Genomic DNA, 15,209 nt, shown 5'->3' with positions numbered 1-15,209 from the left:
TGCCAACAAGAACCCGCCAAAATGGGAAGTGCGTTGGAATTAGGAATTATATGTGAAACGTTTCCTAGCGCTATTAGCTTTGTAAGTTTCGTTCTTTTAGCGAACTTTGAATTTGCCAATAACTATTTCCTCTCGCTGAATAGACGGCTACTGAATAGAAACCACTGGAAAAGCAAAGCTTTTGTGTAGTACCTGTCATAATCCCAATCCTCCAAATCCCTTAAAAGTCTTCGTATTTCGTAGCCGTAATAGACATAATTATTGTTTCAAACCAAATTGATACCCTATCCCCAAATTACGAAACATAGACAAGTTAGGGACTAAAATGTCTTCTATAGTATAGTATATATAAATTTGTACCTTTATTACTAGGTATGCTGTAGTTTGTAACTCCTACGTAACCAGAACATATACAGTTCACAAAGTGGTTACCTCCTAATATGACCATTCTTACTCCTTCAGTGATCATTCAGATATTCAGAAAATTTCCCCATGAATAACTATCTATGGAGAGTAATATCCTTATGTAAACAAAATCCAAAAAATGCCCAATTTAATAGCTGGGTAGTAATAAGATTAAAACCCCATTAGAGTCCTTAAATGCGATCTAGGAACTGATCGCCCGTAGAGGCGAAAGTCCCGTTCCCAGGACCCCATCCTGCCGTGCTCTTCCGTTCCCAGAACATCTCGATCTGCTGGTAGCCGTGTGCCTGCGCGGCTGAAGCCCAAAAACTGGACCCAGGCAGCTAGACCCAGTCAAAAAAAGAAAAAAATAAAAGGAAAAAATCGCGATGTAGGGGAGACCACACCCCGCTGAAAAGAAAATCGTCGAATCGCAGGGGCAGCGGAAAAGTCACACGCGCCAGCATGAAATGCACAGAGCGGCGGTCGCATGCGCCGTCCCGCTCGCACGGCGGTAATGGCGGCCGCCGGAGGGCTGCGATTGGTCGCTGCCGGCGCTGCTGCTGCGCTGCCGCCTGCGCCGGTATAAAAGGACAATCATCGCCAGTAGCCGAGTCAATTAAGGCCAAAGACTCGAGCGGTGAGCGTGCGGCTCTACTCCCAAATATCTCACATCCTAACCGATATCACCGATAGCACCAGCAACCAACCAGTTATGTGTTTGCCTAATGCAATTAACTACTGATTTGAAAATTCAGCGGCGATAATTGAGTTCGAAATCAGCCGAATACACTAAATGGATTGAAAGTGTCGCAATATCGCAATAAGTGTTTAGCTAGTGTTTTGTGTGCTTAGTGTTGTTTCTGTGCGATCCAAGGATTAGAGACGTGGACGATGGAGCACGACAGCTTCGATGATCCCATTTTCGGGGAGTTCGGCGGCGGCCCGCTGAACCCACTGGGCGCCAAGCCCCTGATGCCCACCTCAACGGCCATGCATCCCGTGATGCTGGGCAGTGTCCACGAGTTGTGTAGCCAACAGCAGCAGCAGCAGCAACGACTGCCCGACTGCAACACCATTCTGCCGAATGGCGGAGGAGGTGTAGGAGCAGGCTCCGCCGCAGGAGGATCGCCCAACTATGTGACCAAGTTGGACTTCGTTAATAAGATCGGCTGCTACTCGCCCAGCCAGAAGTACGAGTACATCAGTGCACCGCAGAAGCTGGTGGAGCACCATCAACACCATCAGCACTATACGGCCACGCCCCCGCCCAGCCACAATGGCATCCTGCTGCACAAGCAGTCCTCCCAGCAGCAGCAGCAGCAACAGCAGCAGCTGGTGGGCATCCTGGACTATCATCCACTCAACGGCAAGCTGGACTACTCCTCGTCGCCCAAGGATCAGTATGAGCCGCAGCAGCAGCAGCTGCAGCATCTCTACGGCGGCAGTCCGCATCATCTGGACCATTTGGATCATGGCAGTGACGGCTTGCTGCAGGACTCCTCACCCGTAATGATCAACGGAGGATCCGCAGGGGGCAAGCTCAAGAAGCCCGATGAGATGTGCTCGCAATTGGAGGCGGGTGGAGCTGGAGTTACTCCCCCGAGCAGTTCCTCCACGGTGGTTAATGGCACCACCAATGGCACCGGCAACACCAACGCCTCCTCCGCCGTCGTCGGCGTTCAGGGGGCGGCGGGCACAGCGGGAGGCGTGGCAGCTCCTGCTCCAAAAAAGGACGGAAGCGGCAGCAAGAAGAAGGGCGATCCCAATGGCATCAAGAAGAAGAAAACGAGGTAAGCGGTCGGAGCTGCTCCACTCCAATTAATTTAACGACGGGAAATCAATGAAATTATGAGGCACAAGATGATAGCACTTGCTATTTATGCCCGTGACCACGGGGCGTATGAGCAATTTCGCGTAAGGACATCCAACAAACTCGGAGGGAATCCCATGCAATCTGGGGGGCTAATTATTAGATAATGAGTTCCCATAGCGGAGGTGGCCAACGGTGACAGATCTACAGAACGTGGTTGTCTTAGTGGAGTTTTTTAATATCTTAAACTATATATTCAGCTCGGAACCCTTTTATAATATTACAAATAGATTGTTTAATAAAAACAGGGATATTGTGTACTTTAACACTAACACTAACTTTTTTGAAAAGAATTCTTTGTACGAAAATTTTATTCCCTATTATACGACAAACTGTGTAAAACCCACTCAGACTTTCAATTAATCCTCGATACATTCAATTTTTGCTTCAGAACCACCTTTACTGCCTATCAGCTGGAAGAGTTGGAGCGAGCCTTTGAACGCGCTCCGTATCCGGATGTTTTCGCCCGCGAGGAGCTGGCCATCAAGCTGAATCTCAGCGAGTCCCGGGTGCAGGTGTGGTTTCAGAACCGACGGGCCAAGTGGCGCAAGCACGAGCCGCCGCGCAAGACGGGCTACATCAAGACGAGTACTCCGCCGACGGCGACGCTCAATCCCGGAACCCTAGCCCCGCCGTTCACCAGCTATCCGCAGACCACGACGGTCACGCCGCCGGGCAGCATGGACAGCTGGACCAGCTACCAGACGCCCTACGAGCTGACGCCCCAGTTCAGCCTGCTCTCGCCGGCGGCCAGTCCGTATGGCACCTATTCCGGCCAGTACGGTGCCTATGTGCACGAAAGCCAGCTCTTCCCGATGCGGCACTACGAGTACGGCAGTCCCACGCGCATGGAAATGGGCGCCACATCCGGTTCGGTGGCCGGAAACGGAGATGAGGCGGTGCCGAATGGCGGAAGCTATCAGCCGGCGGAACTGCAGAACGCCCAGCAGCAGCAGTTGGCCGACGGCACCCTGGTCACCGTCCATGCCCACCAACAACAGCAGCAGGCACAGCAGCAGCAACTCAATGGCAAGTACCTGAGTGCCGAGGAGGCCAAGTACGTGCACCTGCAATGCCATCAGAGTGGAACCGGCTTGGAGCTGAGTCCTGGCGCCAGCTGTCACCTGGTGGAGGCGCAGGGCCAGCACTATGTGACCACGGCGACGGGGGGAGCTGCGTCCGCAGGCGGGACTAGCAGCGATGACAACGACAGCGGCGGCATGCAGACTGTGATCAAGAGCGAGGAGGTCGCCCAGCAGCAACAGCAGCAGCAGGCACAGAGCTACGTCCTGCCGCCTTTTTTGCACTGAGAGAAATGCTCACACACCGGCGACAGCAACAGCAACAACACCAGCGACGCTGGGCCACGCCCACCAACATGCCGAGCGCCCGTTTCCGGCGGCCATTTTGAAGGGCCGGGGGCGTGGAGTGTGCAGCATTTCCAATTGTGCTCCTCCGACTGAAAGTGGGGCTCCAGAAAAGCCGATTCCCAAAGACAAGTAGAATTCATCATCAGTTTACTTAAAACTAGTTTCTTTCAAAAATAATCCTATAACAAGTAGGGAAAGTCCAAATGTATTAGACCAGAACCTTGATATTTAATTTACTAAGAAAATAATATTGTTATTAGTCAATATTTCCACTCCGTTGGAGTTTTTCTGTCCAGTCCCACGCAGTTTCTGGCCACTATTTTCATATTGCCATAGGTTCCTTTTAGGTTTAATTACGCAAGTTGCAACAACGGAATCCACAAGTCTTGCCAAATCATGCGGTTTTTTTCAGTCTAAGTCTAGGTTAGTCCAGGGTTAGGGGTTCTGCCACGAGAACCCCGCCCCCAGAATGCATTCCAAATGTGCCTTACCAAACGGGAGACGAGTGACCTCCCACTGGGAAGCTTCGTCGCCCAACAAATTTAGATCTAGTTATCCTACTCGTAGGCTAAGACCCATTTGCTGTTGTGTAGTTAGACAATAAAATGCCTTTTCTATTGTATATGAGCTCATTTGGCTTACAAATTTATTACTTACTAATTTTGTAAAACGGCTGCAAATTTTGTTACACCTACATTCAATTTAGTTTAATTTATAATTGTAAGCAACACACTAGGACACTTTGCAAATGTATATAATAGACGTATAAATAAATCGTATTTTGTACCAATAATTGATCAACTTCCAATTCAAAAAAGGAATAACATAAAATGTCCGAAAACAAAAGTGATGGTTATAACACTTCTTCTTGAAGACAAGAAGTAATATACAATATTTAGAAAATAATATAGCAGATTCACAATATAAATATTCGCTGTGGAGCGAAATCAGATTCTTTTAAAGAAATCAAAATCAACACCAATCAGAACTAAGCAAGGAATCACAAATAGGATTTCATTCAATTTCCCTATCAGGTACAGTACGAACTCAAAAATACTTTATGGACATAAAAGCAAGGCAAATAGTGGCTATTTTCACGTGGACACAGTGCCCTGTTCCAAAACCGCTTGCCAATCGATGCCTTTGAAGAAGGCGTGAGCCTGCAATTGATCGTAGTCCAGACGTAGGTCCGGAGAAAGCTGCAGCAGCTGCTCCAGCAGATCCTTGGCATAATCTGAAATTTCCAAGGACTCGCTGGGGTACTGAACACAACCATAGAGTTCCAGTTGCCCTGGGTGAGTAACTTTGTAAGGCTAGAAGCAAAGCAGATTGGCATTAGCGAAACATTTTTGATCGGAGACTTTAAACTCACCACTCCCAGCAGGAGCTGATAGAGCACCACGCCGTAGCTCCACCAGTCCGAGCGGAAAGTGAGCGGTCTTTCTGGGGCCACAAAGTGGTTAGCCAATGCCTCCAAGCTCAGCGCCTTGTGCACATAGTTGTCGTCCGAGCTCAGACCCTCGTTCTGGTAGAAATACGTCAGCAACAGCTGACCCTTGGCGCCCAGTAAAATGTTGCCCATGTGCAGATCCCGCAGGATAACGCCCTTGCCGTGCAGACTGTGTATGGCGATGGCCAGTTCGCAAGCCCACTGACGCAGGCACTGCTCCGGAATGGGTTTACTTCGGATGCGATTTTCATCCGCCTTTTTATTTTTCTTTGGCGTGACGACTCCCGCTTGCAGGTTGCTTAGTGTGTTTGTTACGGACTTTAAAAGCTGCTGGGAGCTGCGAACCAAATCACTGACGTCGCTGTCTGATGTAAGGGGTTTCTCCTCCCCTTCCTTCTCCTCATGCTCTCGGTCCGATGGAAAAAGCTCTCCATAATTTTCGCTTTTAATACCTGTGGGCGTGTAGCTCTGCAGGTAATCGTACAACCTGCCGCCCTCCGCCTGCCGCAGTAGGAGGAAAATCTTCTGTTCTGACTGAAAGTAGGCCACCAGCTGCACCATGTAAGGCACCTGTTGGGGCAGAAATATGCTCTGGGTCAGCGAGTGACTGGCCGGCTTCTCAATGCCCTTCATAATGGCAGCCGGCTGCTGGGATTTCGTCACACACTGCACCTGCATCACACGATCTTTAAGAATCTGCAGCACCTTGTAGCGGGCCAACTGATTCCAGGGGCACTCCAAATGAGTCACACTTCCCCCGTCTGTCGTGTCCAGAGAGAGCTGAAACTGCATCTTTTTCGTCGGACAATCGTTGGCCAAGAAATTAGCGTGTATCTCCTCAGCCCGCGTCAAGTATTTGGCTATCTTCGCCTTGGCTATAAATCGGCGCTCCTCGCTGCTATCCTGCTTGGCCCCATTGAGCAGCAGGTCCACACCATGTTTGTACCGCTCGTGGGCTTCAGCGTACTCCAGGTTTACCTCCGCTTGAACGGCATGACTGAACTCTAGAGCCGCCTCATAAATGTAGTCGCTGTCATCGCTTTCTAAGGAAGCCATGGGCGTTAGAAGGCGTAGATAATCCCTTTTGGACGAGACTACATCTGCCTTGGGTTCCTGTTTCGTTTCTAATTCGGTTTCAGTTTCTTTGGCTTGGGATTCATTGTTTTTTTGCTCCTTATCACAACGCGGATCTAGAGGCGTGATGCCCCCAGCATCGTGTGGGTCATAGGGCAAGTCTAGTTTATCGCATATGTCGGCTATGGCTCCAGCGCACGTTCCTGTTTCCGAACCACCAGGTCTTCCACCACCTCCGCAGCCATTGTCTTCCGTCTGCAGCCGTAGAGATCGCTCCACATATAGTTTTTTAAGAGGCGATCCATTTGGAGAGGGCGTCTCCTGGAAGAACTGCGTGAATGTTGAGCACTTGTACAGCGCCGGATGCTGGGCGGCAAAGTCTAATAACTGCAGGATGTACTCCTTTCGTCGCTGGATGACTGCCGCATCGAATCGCTTGAAATATGAGCTATCGGTGGGCACTGGCAACTTGCCGGGTAGTTGGAGACCCTTGTGGCGCCGGCTAAGCTCGCGATGCAACCGCTTGACATCGTGAAACCGTTTCCACACCACCAGGCAGGTCAGAGCCTGAGGTACCGACCTCGGGAAGACCTAAAAGTGGGTGAGGTTTACTATTTGGCACAATTTTTGGCCTCCAAAAACCGACTTACAATCGAGGTGATTTTGTATATTGTGTAGCCGCCCTTGTGCTCCTGGGTGTCCGTCACTGTGAAGCTGTGGATCCAGCCCCCCAGGTTGAGACTCATTCTGGTAGCTGCTTGAAGACCTGGCGGTTTAGTTTCTAAACATATTTCCCATATCAAATGTCGTTTTTCCCCAACTTTTTTAGCAACATAAAAGCTAGTGTGACCAAAGCATTTCAAACTTACAATTACCAGACTTCGAAGTACATTGAAAGCATTGACTAACTTATCTCCATAACTTAGAACGATAAAAATAATACAAAAAATAAATGAAGCCCTTTTTCATCATATTTCATATTTTAAAATTTAAAATTGATACTGTAATCGAACACTATATTATTATCGGAATGGACACCAGCATCAAGCCATGGAGGAAATGGGTTGTGTCCTGACTAAAGTAAATCAAAAGTGGCCGAACTGGGAGTCCCTGCTAACAGCATTGCTTTGAGTGAACCTATAATCTAATAAATTAATACATACTGCTTTTCGAAATGTGTCACTAAGCTATCAAACTTAAAAACGGCTAAATATAAACTAGGCCGTCAACCGATTTTCACAGGGATCATCCAGACAGCAATACAATCAATATAGGGACTTTTCCGATTTTACCACCATCGCTCGCGCATGCGCTCCGCATGCGCCATGCGTTTTTTAGGCGCTCATCGGGCCATCGCCCATCAATTTTAGTGTTTCACCCGCCGCCCGACACGGTCACACCGCTCGAGAAGTAGAGAAAAAAAGAAGGCGACGAATCAAAGGCAGCAAGCAGCAAGCAAAATCGACGCCGCACGTACCGGGAGCATTTAAATAATTTTTTCTGTGGATTAATTTAACCGAAAAGGCTTCAACACAATGACTGAGCGCGAGAATAACGTGTACAAGGCAAAGCTGGCCGAACAGGCCGAGCGCTACGACGGTGAGTAGTGTCTACAAATTGAGAAAAAAAAAATGGTAGAAAACGGTAGAAAAATGCGAGTAGAGTAGGGAAAATTTTCTCGACTGAGGAGCGCCAACGCTTTGGGGAGGGGTCGCCTGAGATTTTTTTCTTCCCGATTCATTGCGTCGTCGCGTGGTCGTTGAAAAGTCTGCAGCGCCACTTTTCATCCGAATTTTCCAATTAAAAAGTTTTCGGCCAGAGAAAATGATGGAAATTTTAAATTTTCTTCGGAGTAGCTGCAGTTGAAGCGACGCAGCGTCGCGATGAGTAGTATTTCTTGCGAAAAGACGGAGAAGGACGGGAGGTGGAGGAAGCAGAAAGAAGTGGAAGAAGAAGCAGAGCGTCGGAAGAACGAAAAGAGATGAACAGAGTGTAAAACCTGATTTTTACCGGCAAAAATTCGCGTGGTTTTGCACAAAAAGAGAAAGAAACGGAATTGCGTATTATAATTTACTGCGAATAGTTTGCTCTTCTACTTCTATTCATTCTTTTTGGAACTATGTAGTATTAGTTTAGAGGGGGAAATTTTGTGTATTTGGCGTTGCGAGCGAGGGCTGCGCGGCAGCCAACATTTCATTTTCTTCCTTGGTTGCTAAGGGCGGTTTGTAGTTGTTTCCAGTTCGTTTTTTTTTTTTCTTTTTCTTAGTAGTCAAGGCGTAACTTTCTAGAAACGACACATTTTTTTTGGGGTTTCTATTTTGTTAAATACATTTATTCCACACCCAAAATCAATGATTGTGGGGCAGGGGAATGGGGCAGTCCTCTCTTTCAGACCCCCTTTTTTCCACGAAATGTGCTTTTCATGCGCAGCAGCAGCGGCGTCGTCACCATGCCGTTGCTGCGAAAAATCGATGAATGAATCGATTGTGTCGCCGGCTGTCTCCCTCTCTCACTTTCAGCCTATTGCTTAATTCGTTATTTATGCAAATTAGTTGCGGCTAGTTGCAAGCAGTTATGCGGCCACTTGGCAACCCTGTCTGATAATGCGAAAAAAAGGAAATATACATTTTTCTCTGCTTCTTCTGTTACTCTCGCATTACTCATGCTTTTTGCGCATGTATGCGTGTGTGTATGTGTGTTTGTGCATGAAAGTGTGCGTGAGCCGATGAGTGTCTGCCGGGCGGTTTTTATTGTTGCTTTTGCAGTAGCCTTAGCTTATATTTAATTAAAAATACTCCAATTAATTAAAAAGGCAGCTCAAAATGCAAAGATAGCCGTCGTGGGAGGAGGACGGCGAATTCGGCATTTGCAAAAAGCGCGCGCTTAACCAATTGCCGTAAACGCTGCATGTGCTAAAACGAGATAGCTAGTGTGTCTTAGTGTCGGCGACGCTGCACAGTGGCTGTAAAAAGTTAACAAACATTTGGTTTGGTTTGATTCCTACGTCTCCTGCTTCTTTTTGTTGCTGTACTTGGGCAGCGAATATAGCAACAATAATTGCAACAGTACTCTGCAACTAATTGCCTGCAAAACTGACAACATTAACGGGCGGTGGCGGCGGCAAAGAAGTCAATCAACTATTAGCACACACAAACATGCATACATACACCACTGGGGATATTTGTGTCTGTATCACATGTTTGTCTTCTTATTTTCGCCCATTGGTGTGTGTTGGTGTGCAGCACTTGGCGTTGGCCTTGTCGCACTTGGACATTTTGCGGTGGAGCTCACGCTGGAGCACCAATACCAGGGCGCACAAAGAGAGAAAGAGCGGTGAAGAGCGGAGCGGCGAAGCCGCCAGCCGGCAATGTCTGCGCCCCCAATCTGAACTTGCCTCGCCCTCCGCCCCATGATCTCCTCTCCACTCCCCTTTTCTGCACACATTAACGTCAGCCTTTAAGTGTGCTTTCTCAGGTGCTGCCCCCTGTGCCCCCATCCCCCTCTCCGTGCTCCTTCCATCTTGCGCTCTCTGCGTTCTATCTACATTTTTTTCGAGGTCGCGCGCTGCTTTTTCCGTTGATGTTCGTTCTCGTCAATGTCGTCAATATGCGCAAAAGGCAGACAAAAAATGAGTGGAAAAAGTAGCATACATAAAGTTGATTGATGGGCGGTGGGTGGGGGTGGTGTTAGGTGTGTTTTGTTTGTTGCTCGCTTTTTGCTCGAATTGCACCATTTTAGGCGCTGTTGTTGCTGCTTCCTTTGTCTAATTACACATTCTCTGCTCGCTGTAACGGTATGTGCGCATGTTTTTCAGCTGCTGCGCCCTTATGCCACTTACACACACACACACGAGCGCAAGACACACCCACAGGCGGCTGATAAGGGAGGGGACGGATCGCATGGGGTGGGGTGTGTGATAGGAGGGGGTGGAATCCTGCCCATTCCTTTTGCTCCCTATTTCGCTCCAATCTTCCATTCCAGCTCGCGTGACTTTTATATTTTTGGATGTTTCGTCGGTGGGTGGTGGTGGGTTACTATTGCAGGGTTGTCGCCAGTTTATCATATTCCATTACTTTTTGTTTTTCCAAAAAAACATCGGATTTTAAATGGCCATGTTCTTTTTTTTTTTTTTACTTGTAATCATTTTTTATGAACAACATTGTGAATGCTGCTTGGCATTAAATTCTCAAGAAACTACTTGGAATCAGTTTTGTACTTATACATTGCAAAGATACATTGCATTGACCAAATGTCTAGTATTGGAAACATCTATCTAGTTTTTTCGTAATAACATATTTGCTACTATTTCGTGAACTTTGCAGTTTCTCCTGAAAGTTTAGATGATTCGAGAAGTTTCCATTTCTTTTCCCCATTTTGTGGGTCCGCAAATGATTTATCATCCCCGCGGGACTTGGTTCTTTATTTTTGGGACGCTTTTATTGATTTTCGCCTTTCTATATGTACATTATTTAGTGACTGTGCTGACGCGCATGTCTCATAATTGGTAGTGGATTACTTACTACTAAGCAACATGTGCGGTATACTTTTAAAGCTGGAAAAATCCCAGCCACCACCCCCAAACGCCACCCAGCGCCGACCTGCTCCCCACATCTCCCCCAATCAGTTTTTATGCGTAAGTAAGCCTCGCTTGCACTCGTCGTAAAATGTGTGTGCACATTTCCAACGCATCGGCTACAAACAACCTGCCAATGCAAACAACAATGTTTGAAGTTAGATCGTAGCCACAAAAGTTCGTGAATCATGCAACTTTATTGGCAATTTTCACAAATACGTGCTACAACAACAACCGCACTAATAAGCAGACAGTCGGCAAATGTCTCGATGTCTCTGTGTGCGTTTGTGTGGGTGTTTGTGTGCGAAATACGTCAGCAGCTGACGGGCAGCGGGTGCGAGCGAAAGGGCAGACTATGCAAGTCAGCAAACGCGCTACAATTACAATATTTCCGTAGTATAGCTTTGTATTGTTATCAACAAGATATGCCCGAGATAGTTGGCTGCAACTGCTTTTCCCGAGACAGCACTGCAATGTTAATTTAGATGATTTGGCTCCGTAGTGTTATACATTTCCCTCGGCCAGATATTATAACTTATCTTCCTTAATTGAAATATTAATCATAAGGCCGAAAAGCATTAAAATTAAACGCCAAAAATATATTTAGATTTCACTAAACTGGCTCGAAAAGGAAATGAAAACCCAAAATGATATCAGCTCTTAACCTACTCACTTTACTGTGATATACGAGCTCCTTGTTTGCTTCCGTGCCGAGTTCCGAACATGTGATTCATGACGCAGTTTTAGATGGTGATGCAGACGCAGATAGAGATGCCCGATGGGGCCGATAGGATTGGGTGCAGCAATGTGGCGGAAGCCCTTATCACCGGCTGATTGGGTGGCCCTGTATTGGCATGACAGAACCAGTTAAATCGGGCGTAGACGCAACGCCAAGTAATGCATAAATATATGTGCATGAATATATCATCGCGGATTGGGCGTGTCGCCGATAAGAAATAGAAAATAGGTAGTCTAAGCAGCCGCGGGGACAAGGACAAGGGTAAGGAAAGTCCAGATAACAAGCCTTCCATACCTTGGATACAATTCAAATTATCTACTGAAATATATATCATGTAAATTCGTATAAATCTTCATTTACGTTTAGTTTTCTTATTCAAATGTTTTTCGTTTTTAATATTAGCATGAAAAAAAGTTTATAAATAGCATACGAATGCACTTCAAAATTATATGACGAATCCTTAAAACATTTGTATTCTACGAAGTTGTTAATAAAAAAGCGTCTGATAGCATTCTGTAGATTACATCATAAACATTACTTCATTATGAACACTTTGTTTTTAAATGACTCATATGAACTATATGTTATATGATGTATATTTGCTTTAGGCATTGCTTACAGGCTTAGATAGCAGTAATGTGCATGCCGCTAAATTTGGTTATAGATGTTGCACCTTATTATTGTAAACATAAGCGGGTTTAAAATGTACTCTTGTATACTAAAGTCCACACCTTTTATTTTTTGTGTCCATTACAGAAATGGTGGAGGCCATGAAGAAGGTCGCCTCCATGGACGTAGAGCTGACCGTCGAGGAGCGAAATCTGCTGTCGGTGGCGTACAAGAATGTGATCGGAGCACGCCGAGCTTCGTGGCGCATCATCACCTCGATCGAACAGAAGGAGGAGAACAAGGGGGCTGAGGAGAAACTGGAGATGATCAAAACCTACCGCGGACAGGTGGAGAAGGAGCTGCGCGACATCTGCTCGGATATTCTGAACGTGCTCGAGAAGCATCTCATTCCATGCGCCACATCCGGCGAAAGCAAAGTATTCTACTATAAGATGAAGGGCGACTACCATCGCTACCTGGCCGAGTTCGCCACCGGCTCGGACCGCAAGGATGCGGCGGAGAACTCGCTGATTGCCTACAAGGCGGCCAGCGACATTGCCATGAACGATCTGCCCCCAACACACCCCATCCGCTTGGGCTTGGCATTGAACTTCTCGGTGAGTGATTGACTAGGAAGTCCTTAAAGACACCATGTCTCATGAATTCCGTATTTTTGAAATCATTGTAGGTGTTCTACTATGAGATTCTCAACTCGCCGGACCGCGCTTGCCGCTTGGCGAAAGCCGCTTTCGATGATGCCATTGCCGAGTTGGATACGCTGAGTGAAGAGAGCTACAAAGACTCGACACTCATCATGCAGCTGCTGCGCGACAACCTCACATTATGGACGTCCGATATGCAGGCAGAAGGTAAGTTGTAATCACACCCACTTGTTCGGCTCCGTTATTAAGTTCTAAATATTATACTAAGAAGTAGACCCCAACGCAGGTGATGGCGAGCCCAAAGAGCAAATCCAGGATGTTGAGGATCAGGACGTGTCGTAATTTAAGTAAACCCCCGCCCTTCCATTTAAAACACATTATATACCTTCTAAAGTAAATATAATACCATATAATATATATGCATACAACAACAAAAACACGACAGCAACATCAAGAACAACAACATGGAACCAACACGGCAGGAACAACATCCCAATGCCGCCGACGAACGATAACCATAGCAGCCGATCACAAAAGTAACAACAGCAACAGCAGCAGCAACATAAAAACAGCAAGCAAACCAGCAGCAACAATTTGTCATCAACAATAAACAGCATGGAAAGCAACAGCACAAAAACAGAAAAAACAAACCAAACTAAATGTTTGAAAATTGGGCGGCCTGGTGGGCGTGGCGCGGCTGTTGCTGCGGCACAGAATCGCAACGAAAAGAACTCGCGGTACTATTAAGTTGTGGTCGCTTCGCGATTTGGCTCCTCCACGTTAGAAAACTGCAACATCAACTCTACTACATTTGAATTTTTTGCATTCGAAAACCAAGCATTATATTATATTTAAATAAATATTATATTTAATTATGAGAAGCAAAAACGAAACAAAACAAATAAACTTCATTTAAACCACAAGACAACACAAGCAGGAAAAGAACGAAAATCGAGAAACAATCACTCACACGAGTAAATCACAAAGCAAATTTCATCGAGTTGGCATGCATTAATTTTTAAAACAAACTTTAAATACGACAGCAACACGTAAAATACAACTTTAATTTTAAGCCAATAATAAACGTGAGAACGAGGAAATAAAAACGAAAAACGATTTAATAAGCGCAAACGTAAAAGTAAAACATAAAGTCGAAAATGTAAGGAAAAAATACAGCAATTAATTTAAATTTAATACATGAATAAAACTTAAATGGAGTAAACGAAACGAAATGAGCAAACAGAATGAAAGACGCAAAAGCTAAAAACTATATTAAATGAGAAAAAGGAATGTTAGTTAAGCGAAATTCAAAACGAATTCTTAAGCTTAAATTTGTATGTATGTAAGTGTACTGTTCAAAAACACCGACACACCCGCACAGACACACAAACACACACAGACACCCATATTACGCATACGAGCCGTTTGTTTTCCCTTAACGTTTCCTTGCTCTCACACTCCCATTCACACTCACACGCATGGTCAAATCAAAAGAAACCAAATAATCGAACGGGAATTTGGTTGATTTCTGTTTTTCGTTTTGAGTTCTCCATCGCAATCGCAACCAATTTTCTTCATCTCTTACCTTGCGCAACAAAGAAAACATATTAATAATATAGAAAAGTATTTGTAGTTGCTAAATACAAGAAACAAAAAAGAATACAAAACAAAAACAACGGTACATATATATATATATATTGTATACATATATACTTGTATATTTTCTATGCCTACCACTTATGTAATTTGTAGAGATTTCGAACTTTTCCACCCTCCGCCCCCCAACTAACCCCGCCTCCGAGATTCCGATTCCGCTCCCCCCCCCATGTCCAAAACCCCCAGACAGAAACCTGGACGGAAACCCACACCACAACCGCCACAGACGAGTATCATTTGATTTAGCCTGAAGTCCAGTAAACCAAGAGATCCCCCACAAGAACAACATCATCGGCAGCCTTATCTGTAGCGTGTTTGCGTGATTAGCGAAGGAATGACATGAGCTGATGAGCTGAGCAGCTACAGGAGAATTTTCGCACGAGCTTATTCGCAGCTCTTTCCCGTGGTTTTTTGGTTTTGGATTTTGTTTTTTAATACATGAGGCGCGCAAAAAGTAAAGGAAAGAAGGCAGACTAATATTTTGCAGTCGCCAAATAGAAAAGGCCCGTGCAGAAAGTTAATTAAGCATAAATCAGCCGAGGCAGCAACAACAGCCACATTCTTGAACGGAACAACAACAGCAATACAAGAAACCAGCAGCTAAAACTGACATTCGTATTCATTTCAAATAAAATTCATAAAAAAACAACAATTGGCCATCTCAATTTATTGTTAATTGAATTTGGGGCTCGTGTTTTTATGGGCTTGTTCAAATGCTCACTGGCAATCATCGAAAGATTGAAAATATAGACAAATTCTTCTTATCGACACAATGGCTTTAATAGATAGTTTATTATTTTG

At 45.7% G+C, this 15,209-nt stretch overlaps 3 protein-coding genes across 6 annotated transcripts; 2 read left to right on the top strand and 1 right to left on the bottom strand.

Moving 5' to 3' along the window:
• Positions 1-1,042: 1,042 nt before the first annotated feature.
• On the top strand, positions 1,043-3,732 carry LOC122622097 (pituitary homeobox homolog Ptx1). Its single transcript, XM_043800280.1, has 2 exons — positions 1,043-2,195; positions 2,667-3,732. Exons 1-2 carry the CDS (start codon positions 1,297-1,299, stop codon positions 3,583-3,585), a joined length of 1,818 nt encoding a protein of 605 aa, XP_043656215.1. The 5' UTR covers positions 1,043-1,296; the 3' UTR covers positions 3,586-3,732.
• Positions 3,733-4,634: 902 nt separating this feature from the next.
• On the bottom strand, positions 4,635-7,033 carry LOC122622092 (ribosomal protein S6 kinase delta-1). Its single transcript, XM_043800273.1, has 3 exons — positions 6,820-7,033; positions 5,018-6,760; positions 4,635-4,958 (listed from the first exon to the last, which is right to left on the bottom strand). The coding sequence occupies exons 1-3, from the start codon at positions 6,913-6,915 to the stop codon at positions 4,740-4,742; spliced, it is 2,058 nt and encodes a 685-aa protein (XP_043656208.1). The 5' UTR covers positions 6,916-7,033; the 3' UTR covers positions 4,635-4,739.
• Positions 7,034-7,408: 375 nt separating this feature from the next.
• LOC122622094 (14-3-3 protein epsilon) lies at positions 7,409-15,060 on the top strand. Of its 4 annotated transcripts, none has more exons than XM_043800276.1 (4): positions 7,409-7,768; positions 12,238-12,707; positions 12,779-12,959; positions 13,024-15,060. In XM_043800276.1, the coding sequence occupies exons 1-4, from the start codon at positions 7,705-7,707 to the stop codon at positions 13,092-13,094; spliced, it is 786 nt and encodes a 261-aa protein (XP_043656211.1). In that variant the 5' UTR covers positions 7,409-7,704; the 3' UTR covers positions 13,095-15,060. The 4 variants fall into 4 exon arrangements, with proteins under 4 accessions (XP_043656211.1, XP_043656212.1, XP_043656213.1 ...); XM_043800277.1 differs by having other exon boundaries at positions 7,410-7,768; positions 13,027-15,060; XM_043800278.1 differs by having other exon boundaries at positions 7,412-7,768; positions 13,039-15,060.
• Positions 15,061-15,209: the final 149 nt, after the last annotated feature.

This window comes from Drosophila teissieri, chromosome 3R (assembly GCF_016746235.2).
Source record: "Drosophila teissieri strain GT53w chromosome 3R, Prin_Dtei_1.1, whole genome shotgun sequence".
NCBI lineage: Eukaryota > Metazoa > Arthropoda > Insecta > Diptera > Drosophilidae > Drosophila > Drosophila teissieri.
This window is presented reverse-complemented; position numbering and strand designations above follow the sequence as displayed.